A 22,957-nucleotide genomic window follows, 5' to 3' on the forward strand; every position below is an offset into this window, starting at 1 on the left:
TCAAGAGATGAAACTAAGGGTGATTCACTGTAACATTGAGTTTGGTTGTAAGGGAACTTTAGTTTTCTTTTAAAAAGTATAGTTCAGTATTTTTAGACATGTGATACAGTTTTAAGGGAGTATCAATAATTGTCAGTAGCTTGGTACTGTATCCTCTTGATAGAATTCTTATTTTTCAATATTTAACTTAGCCGGTGATTATATAAGCTGCAACTCTGTTGCTCGACAGAAAACTCTACGTTAAAAATCCGCCAGCGATCGCTACGCAGGTAGGGGGTGTACTTCAACAGCGCCATCTGTCGTGCAGGTACTCAGTACTCAATGTAAACAAAGAACTCAATTTTCTCTCTGTCGGGCTACCGGCAAGACCTACTAATTTGCTGTTGCTAACTGGATTTGTTTTCACAACTATTGGTGAAGTACACTATTCTAGTTTTGAGCTTTCGCTATGCAGGTGTTTTATCTTCATCTCAAAACTTGAACTCGTTTTGGATAGATTTAATTATGGTGACAAAGAGAGTATGGACTTTCTTTCACTTTTAAATGGCCGACCCTTCCCTTAGACGGGAGTGTGTTTAGGCTTTTAGTAATTATCTTATCACGTTATAGATTTTCCTCTATATAGTTTATATCTCTCCGCCTTTATTAGGCCTCTTCGATTAACTTTCCATTTTTTATAAACATATAAAATAAATTTTAATGTTTTGTTTATATAGACCTTTCCTGAGAGTAGGCGGTCCTAACTTGGAAACCGAAGTTAATCAACATTGAGCCCTTTATATCGTCTTTAGCTTTTAAAGGATTTAAAACTTTTTAAATGTAATATTTTATGAAAGAATTTCTTTGATAGTCTTCGTACTGTTTTCAAAGATGAACTAACGTTTAGTTTTTTATGCTACGCAGTTGTTGACGTTCAGGACGTTCAACATGCGCTCTATCGTTACGATAGAGAGAGAGTGTATCACGGTTTCACTTTGCAGTAAGAGTAAATCGATTCTGACGTTTTGTTCATTCTTCTTTCAAAGCTTAAATGTTTTAAATTCTAATTTAAAGGAACTTTTTATTTGAAAAACCTTTCAGTTTTTTCCTTTAGTCAAATAACATGGTTTTTTGACGATATATAATTGGACTCTTCTCTTAGGTGCGAAATCAAGAGAGATAGAGACGGAGGGAGAGAGAGGAGAGAAAACGTTCCGTTCAAGCGGGTAACGTTGTTCTCGTGTTACTCTCGTCCCTAGTCTCTGTACGGGGAGGAAGGATAAAACGTTTTTAGGTTTTTATTCTCGTCCCCAGGCTATGTGCGGTGAGAGATTGAAAACGTAGTTATATGAACTAGTGTTTAGTCTCTTTCCCAGCCACTGATTTTTCTTTTTATCTTAAAATATGTTTTCTGTTTTTTGCTGGTATTATGAGCTTGCATTATACGACTAATTTCGCAATTACTACCTTTTAATGAAGGGTAGAATTGCGTGTTTCAGGTAGAAATAAGTGCAAAACAGAAAATCGAAGTGATAAAGTGATATGCGCAAAGTGTTACAGTGTTGCGTCCGAGGCGCAAAGTGTTACAGTGTTGCGTCCGAGGGTTCGTCTGTTCGTGCCTGTCGTTCACCTAGTCCGGGACCTCTTGCAAGCTCCCAAGCCCAGGGGAGAAGTAATGTCAAAAGACTTATGGGTTCGAGAGGCCTTGACCAACGAACAGACGTTTTCCCTCTATGGTATCGGGTGTTTCTTACCAAGATCTCCCCTACCATAAGACGAGAGAGACGTTTCTCCTCGTCATCCGTAGGCTTTTCGCATAAGAAACCTGTCACAAGGTTTCGAAGCCCTTAAGCGAAAGTCAGTCCTTTCAGGACAGGTCCAGCGTCCTGGTTACAGCCATTAGGACAGCTCTGACCCTATGCAGTCATCGGATAACTGCTCGCCGCCTAACAAAAGCGTAACACAGACTCCGAAAGTTTTTTTTTTGTAGGCAAAGTGTTGCGGTCACAGACGTTACCCTCGTCTATTACCACAACCATTTCCGTTGATCCTTAAGGGGTTGTATGGCAAACATGCAGTAGATGCTTGCCTCCCTTATGGAAGACTATTCTGCCGATTAGTCCGTTGAGTCTAGCCGTTTATCTCATCGATATCCTGGCTTTCAGCCAACCTAACGTTCCTTTGTGCTTACTGTTGACGTTGGCGTAGCTTAGTCACGTCAGTCAGGTTGTTTAGAACCACACTCGATGCGGTCTCGTGTGGTTTTTCAGCCGCATTTGGACGTTAGGCCACTGGCTGATGCCCCTGTTGACGTTCTAGACGTTCACTAACAATCGGAGTTGACTTGTTTTGACGCTGTGCGTCAACCTCCACATTCTAGAGTTGTTTTGACTGCTCAGTCTAGGCAGTCAAAGCAGTCTCGAGTGGAAGCTGTACGTCCTCACGCACCTGTTGTGGTTGACAGTTCAGTTGTTGACAGTTCACAGACTGTCAAGCAGTTACATGACGTTGCGTTCTGGTCCGCTACTAATGCACCAGTGAGAGACTCAGCTTTTATCGGACAAGGTTCCTGTAGATGAGGAAGTTGCTGTTCTCCCTCCTACTGATATTCCCTTGAGGACTCTGTCAGATGGAGAGGAGCCTTAAGCTGCTTAGCCTCCTATGGACTTTAATTAAATCATGATGATTTTTTTAAGGATCTTCGTCCGGATCTTGTAACTGCTGCTCCTCGTTCGCCTAAACGTCAGAGCTTACACTAGGCCTAGCTACTTCGAAGCCGTTGTTTTTAAGCTAGTGCTCTCTCGCTCTCCTAGAGAGCGTTACGTTGGCTAGGCGACTGGTTTTTCACCAGGAGGAGTTTGGGGGATACAGCCTTTGCTTTCCCTTCCTTTAAACTGGTTTATAGAGCGAGAGTCTGATATGACACGAGAGAAGTTCTCGGCTTGGGAGTTCATGCCTCTGCCCAGATAGACTTCTCAATTCTGGTAGACTCTCCCTGGCGCCTAGCCAGGAGACGCTCCAAGTTGTTTACAGGTCAACTTCTCAGCTGTTGTCGAGCCTTTGAAGTTTTGCTGTACTATTATGTCATGCATAACAAGGCTTTCAGGGATGGTAAACGGTTCCGCCTCAGTCGCTAACCCCGTCTGTTGCCACACCTGCTCCCGTAGACCCTAAATGGGCTTTGCTGCAAGACATGCAGTCCAAGCTTGCGTCCTTGATAGAGGACTTAAATGCGGAGAAGAACCTTCTGGCCAACAACCTTCCAACCGGTCGGTTGTGCGCCCTGTTGACGCTGAGGTAACCTACTCGCGTCTGCCAGTTGAGGTGGTTCCTCCACCGATGCGACCCAGTGTGGGTTGCCAGCCGCACGTTGACGTTAAGCGACGCTCGGAGGTGGTTGTTGACGTTCAGGACGTTCAACAACCAGCAGAGGTGACTTGTTGTGACGCAGTGCGTCAACCTCAGCAACCCGTTAGGGTGTTGACTGCACAACCCAGACGGTCTAGACAGTTTCGGGTTGACGCTGTGCTTCCTCGCGCACCCATGGTTGTTGACAGTTCACAGACTGTGCAGCAGTTCCATGATATTGCGTCCGGCTCCGTCACGCATGCACCAGTGCGACCGGACTCAGCGAGTCAGACGTTGCCCACTCCGTTGCCGTTTCCTCATCAGTTTCGGATGAGGAACCCTCTGATGAGGACGTTGCTGAACAAGACGATCAGCCCCCAGCCCTGCTATCCATCCAGAAGATGCTGAAGAAGGAACGCTGCTCAGTCAGGCTGTGGATGAGTCTGGTAGGGACGCTGTCATCCGTGGATCAATTTGTGTCACTAGGAAGACTACACCTCCGTCCTCTTCTATACCATCTAGCTTTTCACTGGAAAAAGGACAAGACGCTAGAAGCGGTCTCGATCCCGGTTTCCGAAAAGATAAAGTCTTGTCTGACTTGGTGAAAGGACTATATCAACCTAAGAGAGGGTCTTCCCCTGACTGTTCAGACTCCCAACCACGTTCTCTTCTCGGACGCATCGGACGTAGGCTGGGGTGCGACATTAGACGGTCGGGAATGCTCGGGAATATGGAACTCGAGTCAAAGGACAATGCATTTCAACTGCAAGGAGCTACTGGCAGTACGTCTGGCCTGGAAAAGCTTCAGGTCTCTCCTTCAAGGCAAAGTGGTGGAGGTGAACTCGGACAACACCACGGCTTTGGCGTACATCTCCAAGCAAGGAGGGACCTACTCTCTGACGTTGTACGAGATCGCAAGGGACCTCCTCACCTGGTCAAAAGGTCTAGACATATCACTAGTAACGAGGTTCATCCAAGGCAACTTGAATGTCATGGCAGATTGTCTCAGTCGGAAGGGACAAATAATTCCAACAGAATGGACCCTCCACAAGGATGTATGCAAGAGACTTTGGGCCACCTGGGGCCAGCCAACCATAGATCTCTTCGCAACCTCGATGACCAAGAGGCTCCCAATATTTTGCTCACCAATCCCGGACCCAGCAGCAGTTCATATAGATGCCTTTCTCCTAGATTGGTCACATCTAGATCTATATGCATTCCCTCCGTTCAAGATTGTCAACAAGGTATCGCAGAAGTTCGCCTCTCACGAAGGGACAAGGTTGACGCTAGTTGCTTCCCTCTGGCCCGCGAGAGAATGGTTCACCGAGGTACTTCGATGGCTAGTAGACGTTCCCAGAACACTTCCCCTAAGGGTGGACCTTCTACGTCAGCCACACGTAAAGAAGGTACACCAAGGCCTCCACGCTCTTCGTCTGACTGCCTTCAGACTATCGAAAGACTCTCGAGAGCTAGAGGCTTTTCGAAGGAGGCAGCCAGAGCGATTGCTAGAGCAAGGAGAACATCCACCCTTAGAGTCTACCAATCGAAGTGGGAAATCTTCCGAAACTGGTGCAAGTCAGTATCCGTACCCTCGACCAGTACCTCTGTAACTCAAATAGCTGACTTCCTCTTATATCTGAGGAAAGAACGATCTCTTTCAGCTCCCACTATCAAGGGTTACAGAAGTATGTTGGCATCAGTCTTCCATCACAGAGGCTTAGATCTTTCCAACAATAAAGATCTACAGGACCTCCTTAAGTCTTTTGAGACCACGAAGGAGCGTCGTTTGGTTACACCTGGTTGGAATTTAGACGTGGTACTAAGATTCCTTATGTCAGACAGGTTCGAACCACTACAATCAGCCTCCCTGAAAGATCTCACCTTAAAGACTCTTTTCCTGGTATGCTTAGCCACAGCTAAAAGAGTCAGTGAGATTCATGCCTTCAGCAAGAACATCGGATTCTCATCCGAAACGGCTACATGTTCTACAGCTTGGTTTTCTAGCCAAAAACGAGCTGCCTTCTCGGCCTTGGCCAATATCGTTCGATTTTCCAAACTTATCGTATGGTTGGAAATGAACTAGAAAGAGTCTTATGCACTGTAAGAGCTCTTAAGTTCTATTTAAAACGAACTAAACCTTTACGAGGCCCGTCTGAAGCTTTATGGTGTTCAGTTAAGAAACCATCTTTGCCTATGTCAAAGAATGCTTTATCCTATTTTATCAGACTGTTAATACGAGAAGCTCATTCCCATCTGAATGAGGAAGACCAAGCTTTGCTGAAGGTAAGGACACACGAAGTTAGAGCTGTCGCAACTTCCGTGGCCTTTAAACAAAATAGATCTCTGCAAAGTATAATCGACGCAACCTATTGGAAAAGCAAGTCAGTGTTCGCGTCTTTTTATCTTAAGAATGTCCAGTCTCTTTACGAGAACTGCTACACTCTGGGACCATTCGTAGCAACGAGTGCAGTAGTGGGTGAGGGCTCAACCACTACAATTCCCTAATTCCATAACCTTTTTAATCTTTCTCTTGAAATGTTTTATTATTGTTTTTGGGTTGTCCGGAAGGCTAAGAAGCCTTTCGCATCCTACTTGACTTGGCGGGTGGTCAAAGTCATTTCTTGAGAAGCGCCTAGATTAGAGGTTTTGATGAGGGCCTGTTGTATGGGTTGCAACCCTTGATACTTCAGCTCCTAGGGGTCGCTCAGCATCCTAAGAGGATCGTGAGGCTCCGTAAGGAAGACGTACTTAAAAAGGCAGAGTAATTGTTCAAGTCGACTTCCTTACCAGGTACTTATTTATTTTAAGTTTGTTATTTTGATAACTGCTAAAATGAAATAAAAAATCCTTAGCTCATAATAATGTAAACATTTATTGCTGGTCTCTACCCACCCCCCTGGGTGTGAATCAGCTTATATAATCACCGGCTAAGTTAAATATTGAAAAATGTTATTTTTATAATAAAATAAATTTTTGAATATACTTACCCGGTGATTATATATTAAAGGACCCTCCCTTCCTCCCCAATAGAGACACAGTGGACCGAGGAGAAAATTGAGTTCTTTGTTTACATTGAGTACTGAGTACCTGCACGACAGATGGCGCTGTTGAAGTACACCCCCTACCTGCGTAGCGATCGCTGGCGGATTTTTAACGTAGAGTTTTCTGTCGAGCAACAGAGTTGCAGCTTATATAATCACCGGGTAAGTATATTCAAAAATTTATTTTATTATAAAAATAACATTTTAACTCTACTACACAATATTTTCCCAAGGACTTATATATATCTACTGCTGTTTAAATTATTTCCTTTTCTATTTTACTTCCTAGCAGTACAACTCCCCAAAGCACTTGTACATTTCTGCTGTTTTAATTGCTTTCCTTTTCCATTAAATTTTATATTTGTCTCAATTTGTCTACCTTTGAAATCTCATACATGGCTGTTGTTTTTTGGCTAAACTTGTTAATGCCTTGTTGCACTTCACTTTTATTCCAACTTCTTACCCTCCTATACAATATTTACAAATGCTGCCCATTTGCTGTATGTAAATATTCCTGCCTCTGTCTTTAATCAGTTAATTTTACATCCATACTGGCCTTATGTACAATTCTGTCTTTTGTCTTATTAAACTTACTCATTGTATCACTTTTTCATCTTTTTTGTTTATTTATTTTTATCTTTCCTCAATCAGATAATAATTAGAAATTTCATCAATCAGATAATGATTAGAAATACCTCCAGCCACCCATTTTCTCATATTACATTCATCAACTTGATGTTCCATCTTTTCCTCACTATTTACTCATATCCAAGTGCACTTATAAATACCGTACCATGTACTTCAATTTTCTTTGTAAACAATATATTTTTGACAACCAATCCCTTTCCAATTCCATTTTAGTAAGGTTCTTTCCAATCTCATTCTTAAAGGAACCTCGTATTGCCGATAAGATTTTTGTCACTTGGTTTTTCATTCAGCCCTCCTAGTATAGCTCATATTCTTCAAACCAATTTAGACACAGATTAAAGCCTTCAAAAATATTAACTGATATCCATTCCAGGAAAATATAAACTCACTCACAACTCTTTCTTTCTTCTGCCATATTCCTCAAACTACCACTTGCCTAACTCCACATTTGTTTGTTTCCCAGATATAATCACTCACAATTGTATACCCTGATATTTTACCTTTCTTACTAGGGCCATTGCATCTAGCCTTTTCTCCTGAAAGGAATAGTGTATATTATCCGTATATGGATTCTTTTCTACGAGAAAATATTAATAATTTACTTTTATTAAACTCGACATAAAATTTACCATGTCACACCAAAGGTACATATAGATATATAGGTAAAAAGAATAAAAGTACGTGTCTGAGCTTTGTTATTGTATGACACTATTGTACAGTTGTAGCTAGTAGCCTCAACTCTCATGTGAAAGAAAATGGTGTGTAAGGTAAATGAACCATATAATTGCAGTTTATTATAATACCTAGCTCAAGAAATTATGGCAGGTAATATATGAAAGCATAATATATATTTACTGTTGATACTACCACACTTTTATAAACTGTGGGAAAGTTCAAGAATAATGCTTACTGCCTATTTTATGATGTTATTTTAAGCTGGGACTTGTTTTTATGAAAGTCTGGCTCTTCCATTTCATTAAGATGAATTTGTGGTGAAAGTGTTGGTCATTTGTGTCCCTTTAACATGTTGGAAGGGGGGGAATGATTCTGAGTGAATGTATTAATTATCTATTGATAATTAAAAATGCAAATAATATTTTTTTTCATCCTTCAAACTACTCTTGTATGTGCAGATTAGACTCCGCTAGTCTAGTACCATATTAGTGGAAACACTTCTTAAGGGTTGTGGTTAAAAAATGTATTATTAGAATGTAACCTATGTACAGGTCATGGTCTTCATTTGTTTATCATCGTATGCGTTTATATGGCACTTTGCATTGTACAAATTTCAGTTTCTTATATTAATGACTGTACATGTATTACAGAATATTAGGTCATTTAACTTGAAAGTTTATGTTCACTAAGAGCATAATGCAACATAATAAAAACTAGAATATCCATTGGGATGGTAATCTCTCTGATTATAAGTTATGATAGTTTAGTGTGTTTAAATTATTATGTAAGTGTTGTTTGTCTTAGTTCCACTCTTTTTACTTTTTAGGAGGGCATCCATCTGCGAAGTCGGCAGGAAAACATTAGAAGTTCAGTTGTCAGTGTCAGCAACAAGCCATCGACGTCAGTTTACAGACCGTCCCCACATCGTCCCCCGCCAGGTCTTCCAAAAACTCCCAAGACTGTGCCAAGACTTTCGACACGTTGCTCTCCCAAGACTGTGCCAAGGCCCCCTACTCGCTGCTCTCCTCGTTTGAGTGGGACTCTTTCAGCCAGACGGGCGTCAAAGGCAATGACATCATCTCGCATTACATACTCCCCATCCAATTTAGGTAGATCGAGGAATGTATCTCGTGTAAATTTCTCTCCAGGAGCTTCACCGTTGTTCAAGTCTCCTCGCACCAGAGCACGACAGAGCACTACCCCCAGCAAGTGGAACAAGTTGACCTTCCTAATATAACCTAGCTCAAGGTCTGTTGATACAGTATTTTAGGCTGTATGGTTATGAACATCATTACTTTCATTAAAGTATATTGAACATTTATTGCTGCATGATATTGAAATCTTATTGTAGCAGTTAACATCAATTGTTCAATGTATTTACAATGCATGCCATGATTTCTTGTAAGGCATATTGTACATCTTATGTCATTTTGAGGGTTTTTCACCTTCCCCAATTTAAGGCAGAAGGATTTTCAACTGCTACATTTAGTTTTTCATTGTAAAACTTTACGTTCATAGGATTGGATGATTGACTAAGATCTAACATTGCTGTAGTTATCTTCTTTTAAGTTGAATAGAAGTGCATCTTGTTTCTCATACTTTGGGATTGCTGGATGAGCCCTTGTCTGCAAATAGGTGGTATTCCCAAGTATTGGTCATAAAATAGAATAAGAATTACATTAAAAAAAGTATGAAGACTGACAAATCTATGCTTCTTAAACGGGAATAGTTAATTGGCTTATGTTGTGTAACAAGTATAAAGCTTTGTTAACTTACTCCTCCCTTTAGTCATATATTTTTTTTGCTTTTCTTACCATGTGGATCAGATAGAATTAATAGGAAGGCCAAAATACCTTTGACAGTCTTGACCTTCAATGAATAAGATTAGTTAGTGTATGGATGACTTTAATCTGGTTTTATTGTGTCGAGTAATATCAGTTTAATATCTAACGAAACGTTTTAAAAGATTGTATTAGGGTGTTTTTAAGGGAATTGTAGGCTTTCTTACTAAGAAATGAGTTTCTTATGAATATACAGTGATTTAGGTATAAAGTAATTGATGTACATGAGATTTCTTCCATGCTTTTTAATTCTTAGACCTGTGCGGAACTACAATATATAATTTTTCTTTTATATTTCTAGGAATGGAAGATTTTTATATGGATAGTAATTCTTTATACTTTATTTTTATTAATGCATTTAAGGAGATGAGAAATGTATTACTTTTTTTAAGCACGGTTTTGATGGTGGTAATTATTGTTTTTCTACTGACACCTGTGTATTAGTTGGTCTGTTCAAAGTGTGTTTAGCAGTGATAAGATAAAAAAAGATCAAGGAAATTAATGTTCTGTGGCAAGTACTGTAGCTTTGGAATCTTGTTGCTTGTATCACACGGTCCGCAGCATTCAGGTCTTTATTTTAATTTATTTTTTTTTTCGAAAGGCAAATTGAGTTTCATGTTCTCGCCTCGAATCTGCTAGCTACTTTTTTCTATCTTATTTGGTTTGCTATTTTATCTGATTTTGTATATTTTGTTTACTAATTTTCTGTTATGTCTGTAAATATTTAATCTGTCCTTTTAGATATTAGTGAGAATATGGGGGAAAAATTCAAAATTACATGTAAAAATGGGATGTCTATGGAGGTATATTTTCTTCTGTTTTTGATTAAAGTAATGTAAGGAAATAAAAGCCATCCAGATGCCTTAATCAGGTGTCTACTCTCTAGTCCACTCACAGTAGGAAAGTAGGAGTTGAACCCTGCCTCTGAAAAGTTTTGCTTGCATTTGATTAGGGAGAAGAACATTTTTAAGGAACCCTTGCACAGGATTTTGTCAACGTTTTGTTTATCTGGATGACCTTTTGTTATTTGTTGTATATTTTATCCTCTAATTGTGTCAATTTGCTAAGCAAAAAGTATGATGTTTTTCTTCAGTATTGCCTCTTGCTTAGTTTTTTTTTTAGAGAAATATTGAATGGAATCGGTCTTAATCTGAGAAAAATTTATTTGTATATGTTTAGTTTTGGGAACACATTGTCATTTTACAGTATCTATTTATCGTGTAAATAGCAGCATTGTATATATAAAGTTTTATCCGCCGTATAAGTCTGTTAAACTTTCAAGATTTATAGCTAATGTATATGATAACTTAGCTTTATCACATACATGTGTTTGGATTTGCCCATATACAGTACTGTATATGGTCATTAAAGAGTATGGTTTTGTAAGGCATTTTGTCCTAATTTGTCCATGCATTCCTTTTTTTGATCAAGTTTTAGTTTTACAATTTTACCGTCGTAAGTACAAGTAATCTTTTATTTGATTATAATTTTGGAAAACTTTCTTGAAGTATAGTTTTTAGTTGACTACTTAAAAGGACAGAATGCCAAGTAATTCCTATTTATTGTACAAATTACAGTTTAGCAGGTCCAGATACATGTTAAGCAGCTGCAATTGTAGTGTATATTTATCTTTTTTTTTTTTTTGTCTAATGAGCTTTAAATATGAAATCATGTATTTTTTGTAACTGAAATAAACTAATATTGTACACTAAATTTTATTTTCTTCAGTCAGTGTGGGAAAATGATTGATTTGAAGTGATTTTTCCTGTTGATATGTGCGCAGTCATGCTCCTAGACAATGATTGTTGTTAATACTTACTTTCCAGACTATATGGTCAACTATGGTTTCTAGGCTGGTTGGTGGAATTATGAATATCTTTTTAAGGTTGACATAGCTAGGTCTTTGTACCTTTTCTTAGGGTTGCCAGGCTTCTTGGTAGATAATTTCTTTGTCATTTCTCAGGCACATAGATCATGGGAATGTTTCTTTATGCATATAAAGTGCATATGTATATACATACATTGTTATATATTTATATATAAATCTGACTTAGTGAAAATCTACTTCCGATGCATCGTAAAAACGATTCTTCATAACCAGAGGACCTATTGTTTTACACGCAGTCCATCAGCTGTGCAAACCTATTTGTTCCTTCACTAAAAACCCTTCTTATTTATATGGATATTCTTTCGGCAAAGCTGGAAAGAAGCCAATAGACTATAAAGTGCAAGGTGGCAACCTGGCTAGGGAGTACCCCAGCCACCTATCTCCACTAACTTCTAGGTGACTTACTTCACTGATCTCTTTTGGCTGGTAGAGAATGGATGTCTCCAGTCTCTCCCTCTCTAGGCTTAGCCATAGATTACAAGCATTGCTTTATTCTATCTTCTCTTTTCAGGTGTGAGTTCACTTCTTCATGAAAGCTCCTATGCTAACGTGTCCTGGCCGGCCCGGAAGGTCACCCTTGTGGTACCTTCATGTCGTTGGTCGAGACCGAGCCCTATCTGTTGTGTTCGGCCTGCCGGGGGCGTCGTTGCAAGCAGGGTTCGCTCTGCGACGAGTGTAGGGAGTGGCCTGACTCCCAGTGGGAAAAATTTGGGTGTCGCTGGAAGGGGAAGCGAGATCTTTCTTCTCCAGGGACCTCCTCTGGCAAGAAAAGAACTCTGGCTTCTTCCTGCACTCCTGGATCTCTTCCCGAAGCTCATCCTTGCTCATCTTCCTCCCGGGAACAGTCGAGTAGGAGCACAGACCGCATAACTCCTCGGTAACCAGAACAAGTTTGCGGGTGTTCCCATATTTCCAGACCGTCCTGTGTGGATGACTAAGGTCATTAGCTCATGCCCAAGAAGTTTTCTCCTAGATATGCTGGTCCTTTTAAACACCAATCCCGATGACCTCTTCCAGGACTCCCGAAGGAGACTCCAGACATGTTTTGCGTTGGGGATCTTTCTTCCTGGTTTGAGAACTTGATGTCTACGCTTCAGAAGTCGCTTGGTGTGGGCCTTCCACCTGCCCCTCCACAGGCTTGCCAACCATGGTCTACACCTAGTATTTCGCTGGAGAAGTCGACCTCGTCATCTTCCGACGCTCCCTCTGATCTTAGGAGATCCGTGCAGAGCAGTACTGTCACTTGGGTACAAAGGGCATCTCCAGTTCAACCAAGGACAATTGGGACACTGCAGTTGTTCCATCTCTGGGATCTATTCCCTTTAAGCCAGTTCGTTCGGGCAAAAGGGTAACGGCTAAGCGAAAAAGGAGGTTGGCGTGTGTTATTCCACTTCATGCAGACATCATCCGACCCCTCAGAAGTAGGGACTTAGGCTCTCCTCGGGAGGTCTTGATTCACCCTTCCCAGCCTCAGCCTATCAAGGTTGTTCCTCCAGACCAATGTCCGTTCTCCCTTCCACCTGAAGAGGAATAGGCCTCAGGAATATAAGGAACTGTAAGTTCCCTCTAAAACTTCGATCTTAGAGGAGCACTTCTCCAAAGACAGAGTCGAAGGACTCAAAGACGGTTTCTAAGAATACTGGGGTGAGGAAGGCTCAAAGGCAGGAACTGGCTTGGGGATCTCCTAAAGCGGGTCCTTCTAAAGTCCCATTTGACGATCTTGACCTACCCCTGGCTTCTATGGATGAAAGTTAGGAGGTAGACGATTTCCCGGACACTGATGCGGAATTTCTCCCAAAAGCAGCGAGTCCGAAGTTCCACGCCAAATGGCAAGTCCTTGCTTGCAGGAGATCCTTTAATAACCTGTCAGATCCTGGCACTGCTCCACAATGAGGCAAGGGCATGGTTCTTGATCAAGTTTTGGACACCCAGAAACCTCCCAAGACCAATGCAGTCCTCCCTTGGTCTAATGGATTGACTGCATTCAGAAGGAAAGCTATCTCCCAGATGGCTGGTGCCTCTACCTCTGAGACCAGGTTCTTCTTCTCGATCTCACCCACTTCCTTTCATATTGCAGAGGAAGTACAACGAGGTCCAGGACAAGGCTCATCCTAACCTGACTCTTGACCCCTCGGTAGAATCCCTTACCTGGGATGTCTCGGTTCAGAGACTAGCTTCGTTGAGGGCCTCCCTTTCGGCATCTGAGCTCTTCAACATAGAGAGAGGTGCAAAACACACCATGGCTTGACCTACGGTTGGGGCAGATCGTTCAATCCGATGACCTTTCCAAAGATTCGACAAGATGGTCCCTGGAGTTGTTAGAATTCCTTTCGCACCATGCGGTCAACCTGTGGGCGAATGCAATTCTGAAAAGAAGGGACACTGATTAGTAGGTTGGATCCTCTCTTCAATCCAGAAGAGGTAGAGAGAACAGTTGATAGATGGAGAAAATCCTCTAAGGTTTCTCTCCTCCACAGGGACATGACTTCTCGTTCTTATGGGAAGGCTCCTCAGCCCCCAAAGATCAGCCCATCTCATCTCATCTCTCGACTTCTAAACAGTCCTTTCAGACTAAGGACCAGAAAGGGACCAAACTTTCAAAGGAAAGAGGGGTCGGTTGAGGTGGCCATTCCATCTAGGGAGGGCAATACTCTCATCAGTTCACCAGTGGGAGGATGCCTACAAAGCCTCTGGGAGAGGTGGCAATTCCAAGTGGTGGATCCCTGAGCGATCGCAATGATCAGCGTAGGGTTTCGCGTCCCTTTCATACAATTTCCTCCTCTGAAGGGATCCGTAAAGGAGCTGGCTCTCCAGGCCTAAATCCAGACCATGCTGCAGTAGGGTGCTCTCCAAGAGGTTCTAGACGGTTCTCCAGGCTTCTAGTCGACTTTCATGTGAAAAAAAGATCTCTTGCCCCTAAACATGTTAGTCCTACAAATTCCGTTCACAATGGAGACAGCAGACTCGGTCATCCCTTGCGCGCAAAGGAATGTATCATTTCTTTGGATGAAGAATTTCCATATAAAGATGAACCTCATGATTGTGTGTGCCCCATAGATAACTTACTCCTCTGAAAGAGATCTCGAGTTCCTACAACAGCATGGGAAGTGTTGAAGTTTATTTTATCATCACTTCTTTATATTTAATTATAATCTTTCATTCTTGCAAACTTCTTTTCAGGATGCCTTTGGGTTTATAAAATTCTCCACCTTAGATAACTTACTCGTGCATTCACCTCTTTAAAATTCGATTGGATCAGTTTGTCTGTCTGTTCAGATTTCCCGAGTACAATTGAAGAGTTATCCTAGGAAAAGCACATATTGATATTTACTGGTCGTCTACATTACCAGATCGTTTCAAGTGATACCTCTACTAAACTTTATTCAATACAGTATCTAAAGTGTCACAGACTTTCATCTTGAAGATACTGGGTCAAGTTATTATCCGATTACCTCATTACAAAAACTTGCCACCTGTGTGTAAGGCAATGCTCTCAGATATAATATTGTCTTAAACCCTTTTTAATCACCAAAGTTCAGTGGTGGTTGCTCATTTCTGTAAGATGAATAACTTTTCACTAGTCTTTTTAAATAGGTGATAAAAAATCTACTGAACTTTTAACATTTGTTTGACCATAAATGAGTCAACTGTTCATATCTTTACACTATTACTTACACCAAACAAAATACATTTCCTCCAAATACTATACAGTCTACCAACAAAGAAAATATTATACAATAAGGAAAGTAAACAGTATCAAATAAAATGGAGCAGTTGGCACAAGTCCTTGGAATGTAACAATCAAGCTTCTCTCTTAAATACACACGGCACATTTGTCTTTATTATGCTCTCAAGACCTTTAGCCTATGAATATTTTATTTATGTACAACTGCACCATAATTAAAGACTTGTGCTAATCAGTAAATATCTCTCTATGCACAGACTACAACCTCCTTTAAAATTCTTATCAAGATTTAAAAACAATCTAACATTCCTTTAGTATCATTTTTTTCCATAACTTTAAAGGATAATTTTGGTGGCTTAATACTGAAGGTAGCACACAAAATATAAAACATGATATATCTGCCATAATATCATAGGGATAGAGTATTTAGAATTGTAGGACAAAAATGTCATGCATGTAATGCTTGAAAATTAATTTTTTATTTCAAACTAACTTCATGTGAAATCCAAATTGAAGAAATTATTCCTACAAAAGGAGGCAAGCACATGAACAATAAGTTACTACATTTATTATGGTAGAAATGATAACGTTAAGAATGTACAGCAGTTGTGAACCTTTCAGTACCTAACATTTAAGCTACTGACATGACATATCTAAAAATTAACCACCATAATTATGCCTTTCATATAAAAAAAAAAAGTCTATGCACCAAGAAAAATTACTCCAGTTCAAGCTGACAACTGACATACAACCAGTTAACAGTTTCTGAAATTTGATCACAACAAAAATACACCGTGATTGATTGTCTACTGCGGTCTATCTCTGGGATAGAATTCAGCAAGTGTTGAAGCAGGAATACGTTTAAGCATCTCCTTGGGGAAGATACGCAAAAGTTGCCAGCCAATATCCAGGGATTCAAAGATGGTGCGCTTCATGTATGGACCCTGGGAAATGAAGGTTTTCTCAAACTTACCAAGGAACTCCAAGTACAGCAAGTCATCTGCTGTCAAGGCTTCTTCACCTACAACAGCTTTCATGGCCTGGAGATCTTTGCCAATGGCATAGCAGGCATACAGCTGGTTGGATACATCAGAGTGATCTTTCCTTGTCATGCCATCACCAATAGCAGATTTCATCAATCGAGACAAAGAAGGCAGCACATTGATGGGTGGGTAGATCTGTCTGTTGTGCAACTGACGATCAACGTAAATCTGGCCCTCGGTAATGTACCCAGTAAGATCAGGAATAGGATGGGTGATGTCTGAAAACAAAATGAATACATCACTGAAAAGCTAAAAAACACAACCAAATTTACCTGTGTCAAGCAATAAAGTTAATACAAAACTGCCAGACTGCAGTATACAGTATGTATACTGTACAGAGCTGGATATAAAAAAGGATACTTTAAGCAAACATAATTAATGGCTAGTGTAAAATGTAAAATCATTGCTATAACTATCATCTACAGTACTGTACACATATGGGCTTGCTACACATCATGTAAAATTATAAACATCACCACCACCTTTCATAAAAGATTAGCTTTTTTTTAATCAAAAGTAAATATGCATTAAGTATAAGAGTACTACATATACATTTAATATACAGAAATGCGCAAATAAAATAATTACCATCGTTAGGCATAGTCAAAATAGGAATTTGTGTGATGGACCCTTGTCTTCCTTCTACTCGTCCGGCTCTTTCATAAATAGTGGCCAAATCGGTGTACATGTAACCTGGGAAACCACGTCTACCTGGCACTTCTTCACGAGCAGCAGATACCTAAGAAAGTAAATAAAATCTTCAATTATAGAACAACTGTGATATTTGGATATTCATTGACTTGTCAATTTATCTCTCCTATGGTGCTTTCCAGAGGTTACAAAATATTCTATTAACAGTATTTCATAGAAAATCAACTAACCATTAATATTTATAAAAAAAAATTCTTTTCCACAGTCAATTAGTTAAATAAGCAATATTCAGTATAAATTAAAGCAATGCATTATTACTTCAGTAAATATAGTCAAAATCCCCTTTAATACTATGAAAATTTTCTTAATTTCCTCTAGATGAATAAAAGAATTAGCTTTTGAAAAGATAAGCCTCATTCCTAATTTATGCTTCCCTTTCATCAATTTTTTTTCACTTAGAAATGCTCCTATTAATGCAATTAAGTAATAAGCAGCAATGTTTTTATTTTTTTTTTTTTTTTTCATATTTTGAAGACTTTTTCACTTTGAAATTCTCTTTAGACATTATTGCGTCCACGGCTTTACTATATTTGCTTGATTATTATCACTTACGATTCATATCCACAGAAGCTATTACTGTACTTTACAAACATTCCCCCCCCCCCCAAAATACTAGTCCTTCTAGGTTATGACGAGTAGTGAGTTTCCAAGCAAGAATAAGGACAATCAAACTCAGAAGTAGTTACAGAATACAGTAAACCAGAAGTAAAAGCTACAAAATTATCCCAATGAAGCAAGCTAACATGTGAATCAGAAATTTACCTCTCGCAAAGCCTCTGCATATGAAGACATATCAGTAAGGATAATGAGAACGTGCTTCTCACACTGATAGGCAAGATATTCTGCGGTTGTCAAAGCGAGTCGAGGAGTGATGATACGTTCAATTGTGGGATCGTTGGCTAAGTTCAAGAAGAGACACACGTTCTCCATAGAACCATTTTCTTCGAAGTCCTGAAAGGTTAGAATAAAAGAATGATTTGTTACCTAACGGCATAATAAGTTCATTTCCATTCAGTCGTGTTTAAATTTGCATTCATTACTGGCAATCAAATTCACACAACAAAACGTTCTATTGTATGTCGCCTTACTAAATATTTTATACATATTGTATGTTACTTTACTAAATATTTTTATACATATTTTATGTCACATTAATAAGTGTTCTATATATATCTTAAAAGGGCAATGAAAACATAGGCTACCTAGACGACAATTATACTGTAATTAAATTTTTTCCAGTAATCAAAGGACAACTTTGAAATTCAATGAACTGATGAAATACTTTCCAGCTAAATGTTTGAATTAAAGTTACTTATAGAATTATATGCTTGGTTTCCTTTAACATCTCACAACTCAAATAGAAAAAAGATAACTCAAACCTTAATACTAAATATCAATAGAGAGAGAAAATGAAACCTACCTGCTTGAAGAACCTAGCAGTCTCCATATTGACACCCATAGCAGCAAACACAATGGCAAAGTTGTCTTTGTGGTCATCTAAAACACCCTTTGATGGAAGCCTGACCAAACCAGCCTGTCGACAAATCTGAGCTGCAATTTCATTGTGGGGTAGACCAGCAGCTGAGAAGATGGGAATCTTCTGACCTCTGTGAACAAGGAAACAATTATTAATTCTGTGACTATAGGACTACAGTGAAATCCTGCAATAAGTATATTCATTAGCTACTGTCATATCATTTGCATCTAAATTAAAGTGTATAATTCAAGAATTATCCTTACTTGAGTAATGGAAGATCTTTATGAAGACGCACAAAATCAAAATGAAGCAACACCCTAACAAACTAAGCTATCACTTTTCTTTTCAAATAATTGACAAATTAACTTTGACCTTAAAATTGTCGTACAAGAACTATACCTTCTCAATAAACCTGCTGTTAATTTCATGGCAGATTTTCACTACCTTTCGTAAACATTTGATCATCAAACCCTCACCAAAAACCTTTGGCACTCATACTCCCAAGTCATTTTTGGGGGTCAATTTACTTGACTTGTCTTCGCACAAAAACTAATATGTATACAATACAACTTTACAGCTTTTTCTATCATTTAGCTGAATAAATTTACTTTCTATTGATATATAATTTAACATATTTTGTGACATGTTTAAACACAAAAATGATTGAAAACATGAGTCATTACACCTAAAATGTATATGTGTCTTCACCAAAAAGAGGAATTAACACTTGTTCCGTAACCGAAATACAAACCACGTTATTTACAAAGGGTATTACTTTTAGCGTAGCTGAAATGGCGAGCCATTAGAATTTAACGAGGGTGTATTACCCCCGCGCTAGTTAGCGGGGGGGGTAGGGGAGTGGTAGCTAGCTACCCCTCCTCCCCCTCACACACACGTGAATACTCACTTTAACTTTTGGCTCGGACTGTGACAGACGTCTCTGTCTTGGTCCTCGCTTGGCAGCCATTGTCTGTTTTGTCTTTACTTAATCGCTTACTTTTCATTTACTCAATATATATGTAAACATGTTTTCATGTTTGTATATATATTTGAGTATAGAAATAAGTAAGTTTCCTTTTCAGATGTGTGTGTGTAGTGTACGATATCTACGTGGAGGCCTCGGCAGTTAGGCCACCACGGCGTATTTTATGGGTGGCGATCGAGTTTGACTTATGTCTTTCTCTCTCTCTCTCTCTCTTGAGGTCGTTCACCCTTTTACTACGTGTTACTACGCCCTTGTAGCCTAGCTTCCTTTCCGTGTGGGGGGTTGCTACGCCGTACGTTTGTATCAATTAGTTATGAATCTAATTGTAGTTGTTTTTTGTTTAGAACGATTCCTTTCGGGGTTTTCGTTCTTTCTTTAGTGTTCATTCATTTTTAAATTACATAATTACATAGTTACATAATTATAATTGTTATAATTCTGTTTTGGTTACAGCTCTCCTTCCGCGAGTGTAAGTGGTTGTGAGGGTACGTGCCTGTTGTGTAATTCTTGTTCCTTTTCCTCGGGATTCCTCTTCGGAGCCTTCCCGGGGTAATGAATGTGTACTAATATTATTTGTTTTATTTATTTACAGTTACCGATATAGTTCGTTTCTGTAATATAGCAACAGTGTGAGCTGTCTGGTGGAGTCCTGGGGATTCGGCTGTTGCTGCCTCCCCCCTTGTATTTTCGTCAGGGGCGTCTCTCCTTCTACTGGTAGTACTCCCGTGTCGACGGACAGCTCTCCAGTTCATTTTAGAACAGTCAGGAGGCTTGCCTCCTTGGGCGGATAACTTTCCTTCCGAGGGAAGTTTTTCCTGTCCAGGCTTGAGTTTTTCCCCTTTTGGGGGGTTCTTCTCTTGCCTTTTTTTCGTGCGACTATGCTCTTGGTGCTGAGCGGTCGCACCTGCAGTTTCGCTCAAGGGGCTGGGCAACTGCAGGAGCTCCTCTTCGGAGGATTGCTCCTTTTAGGTCACTGGCTGACCAGTCTCTTCTACGAAGTGTTTCTCTTTCGTTCGCGAGAGAGTACACTCATAGAGACTCCTCTTCGGAGGTTTCTTCTGTTGCTGTTGCTATTGGCCTCCCTCGCCGTAAGGCCCACCGTCCGCCTCGTCGTAAGGGCCTCTCATCTCCCTATAAGGGTGCTTGAGGCGCCTTTTTGGATCTCCATTTGCAGCCTACAACTCCTTTTTTTCGATCTTCCGCCTTGGTGCAGATGGACAGCAGTCTGATCTCGTCTTCCGACGGGCAACGGTCGTCCCGACGGACAGCGGTCTTCCGACGGACATCAGTCTCCCGGCGGACAACGATCCCTTCGGGGCAAAGGGTTGCCCCCACGGGGGTTCTTCCCTTGCGTGTCAGGGTTTCCCTGCGCGCCCTTCTGCTCATCAGCGCTCTCCTGTTCGTCAGCGCTTTAAAGATGATCTTCCCTGCGGTTCCTGTTGGTTCCTGTTACGTGCCCTGTGCGCCCACGTTCGCCCTCGCGATCTAGAACTTCGGTTCAGGTCGGGGTCAAGGACTCTTCTTCTTTGCGCAGGCTTCCACGCGTAGCCTTCTGCTCGTCAGCGATCATCAGCTCGTCAGCGATCATCAGCTCGTCAGCGATCATCAGCTCGCCAGCGATCATCAGCTCATCAGCGATCATCAGCCCGCCAGCGATCTCCGGATCGCCCACGTGTGTTACAGCCGGCGCGCCAACGTTCTCCAACACTTCTGAAGGAACATGGTTCGCCAGCTACTAGCTCACCTGCGCATGCTGATCACCATCGCGCGACCCTCAACTACGGATGCTGATCGCCATCGCGCGACCCTCAAACTGCGGATGCTGATCGCCATCGCGCGACCCTCAAACTGCGGATGCTGATCGCCATCGCGCGACCCTCAAACTGCGGATGCTGATCGCCATCGCGCGACCCTCAAACTGCGGATGCTGATCGCCATCGCGCGACCCTCAAACTGCGGATGCTGATCGCCATCGCGCGACCCTCAAACTGCGGATGCTGATCGCCATCGCGCGACCCTCAACTGCGGATGCTGATCGCCATCGCGCTACCCTCAACTGCGGATGCTGATCGCCATCGCGCGACCCTCAACTGCGGATGCTGATCGCCATCGCGCGACCCTCAACTGCGGATGCTGATCGCCATCGCGCGACCCTCAACTGCGGATGCTGATCGCCATCGCGCGACCCTCACCTGCGGATGCTGATCGCCATCGCGCGACCCTCACCTGCGGATGCTGATCGCCATCGCGCGACCCTCAACTGCGGATGCTGATCGCCATCGCGCGACCCTCAACTGCGGATGCTGATCGCCATCGCACGACCCTCAACTGCGGATGCTGATCGCCATCGCGCGACCGCACACCTGCGGATGCTGATCACCATCGCTCAACTCTGCGCATGCTGATCACCATCGCGCGACCCTCAACTGCGTATGCTGTTCGCCATCACGCGATCGCCCGCCTGCAGAGGCTGTTCGCCATCGCGCGACCACCAACCTGCGCATGCTGATCGCCATCGCGAGACCCTGGCATGCTGACCACCATCGCGAGACCCTGGCATGCTGACCACCATCGCGAGACCCTGGCATGCTGACCACCATCGCGAGACCCTGGCATGCTGACCACCATCGCGCGACCCTGGCATGCTGACCACCATCGCGCGACCCTGCGCATGCTGATCACTGCTCGCGATCGCTCACCTTCACACGATCGCTCACCTGCGCATACTGCTCGACCATCGCGTCGGCATATCACAACACCATCACCAACCTGTGAGTTAGCGCTCACCACCGATCGCTTGTTGATCCATATCGCCAGCAGTCCTCCTCGCCCACGCGGCAGCGCGTTCCCTCGCCATCGCGCTAACGCTTGCGTTCGCCGCCTCGGACTCGCTCTCATCCACCTGCCCACCCTCACGACCGCTCGCCTGCGCGCCCGCGCGACCGCTCGCCTGCGCGCCCGCGCGACCGCTCGCCTGCGCGCCCCGCGCGACCGCTCGCCTGCGCGCCAGCGCGACCGCTCGCCTGCGCGCCAGCGCGACCGCGCGCCCGTACAACCGCTCGCCCGTGCAACCGCACGGCCACGCTCATGCTCTCCAATGTTCGCCCACGCGTGAACCAACGGTTTTTTTTTTTTTTCATCGTGCAGACGGATGATGTTCCGTCGCGCGAACCTACAGTGTTTCTTCGCACAAATGTCGGCTTATTTTCTTGCAGTATCCATTGCTCGTCTATGGGTTATCGCCCGCCGACCACCAGGAATTCCCGTCGCGCGAGCTCCAGGGCAATTGCGACCACGATTCCCAATGGGGTTTTCGCAGCATGACCAGCCTGGCGAGTTCTTCTGGAGCGTATTTCCAGAACACTGTCTCACCCCGTAAACACAGAGCATGGCACTTGCAGAATAGGAGAAACTTAAGAGAGATCTGAACAACACTCCTCTATTCCTGAACCTGGGTTAGCCCTTCCCCGTCATTCCCTGGAAGGATTTTTGGCGGGGGGGGGGCTTTCCGTTCGAGATTTCTCCATCGGACAAGGGGTGACTGCTTACCTCTTCCTCTGGGAGCTTACCAGGTTCTTTCCCTCCTCGGTTACGGCCCGAGGTTTGGTTCAAGGAAGCTACAGGAAGATCAAGGGT

The 22,957-nt window shown here is 42.2% G+C and overlaps 2 protein-coding genes across 7 annotated transcripts in view; one reads left to right on the forward strand and one right to left on the reverse strand.

Moving 5' to 3' along the window:
- LOC137658482 (protein regulator of cytokinesis 1-like) overlaps nucleotides 1-10,107 on the forward strand; it is a 29,002-nt gene extending 18,895 nt beyond the window's left edge. For 2 of the 4 annotated variants that reach the window (XM_068393225.1, XM_068393226.1), the window contains exon 14: nucleotides 8,518-10,107. In XM_068393225.1, the coding sequence (XP_068249326.1) occupies nucleotides 8,518-8,928 (411 nt within the window). In that variant the 3' untranslated portion in view covers nucleotides 8,929-10,107. The remainder of the gene's footprint in view (nucleotides 1-8,517) is intronic. The other 2 variants (XM_068393227.1, XM_068393228.1) reach the window with 2 other exon arrangements.
- A 4,923-nt stretch (nucleotides 10,108-15,030) lies between these two features.
- Nucleotides 15,031-22,957, reverse strand: part of Vha55 (V-type proton ATPase subunit Vha55) — a 33,902-nt gene continuing 25,975 nt past the window's right edge. For all 3 annotated transcript variants that reach the window (XM_068393229.1, XM_068393231.1, XM_068393230.1), the window contains exons 5-8: nucleotides 18,280-18,466; nucleotides 17,622-17,810; nucleotides 16,737-16,887; nucleotides 15,031-16,366 (exon numbers count right to left, since the gene is read on the reverse strand). In XM_068393229.1, the coding sequence (XP_068249330.1) occupies nucleotides 15,912-16,366; nucleotides 16,737-16,887; nucleotides 17,622-17,810; nucleotides 18,280-18,466 (982 nt within the window). In that variant the 3' untranslated portion in view covers nucleotides 15,031-15,911. The remainder of the gene's footprint in view (nucleotides 16,367-16,736; nucleotides 16,888-17,621; nucleotides 17,811-18,279; nucleotides 18,467-22,957) is intronic.

This window comes from Palaemon carinicauda, chromosome 19 (assembly GCF_036898095.1).
Source record: "Palaemon carinicauda isolate YSFRI2023 chromosome 19, ASM3689809v2, whole genome shotgun sequence".
NCBI classification, from domain to species: domain Eukaryota; kingdom Metazoa; phylum Arthropoda; class Malacostraca; order Decapoda; family Palaemonidae; genus Palaemon; species Palaemon carinicauda.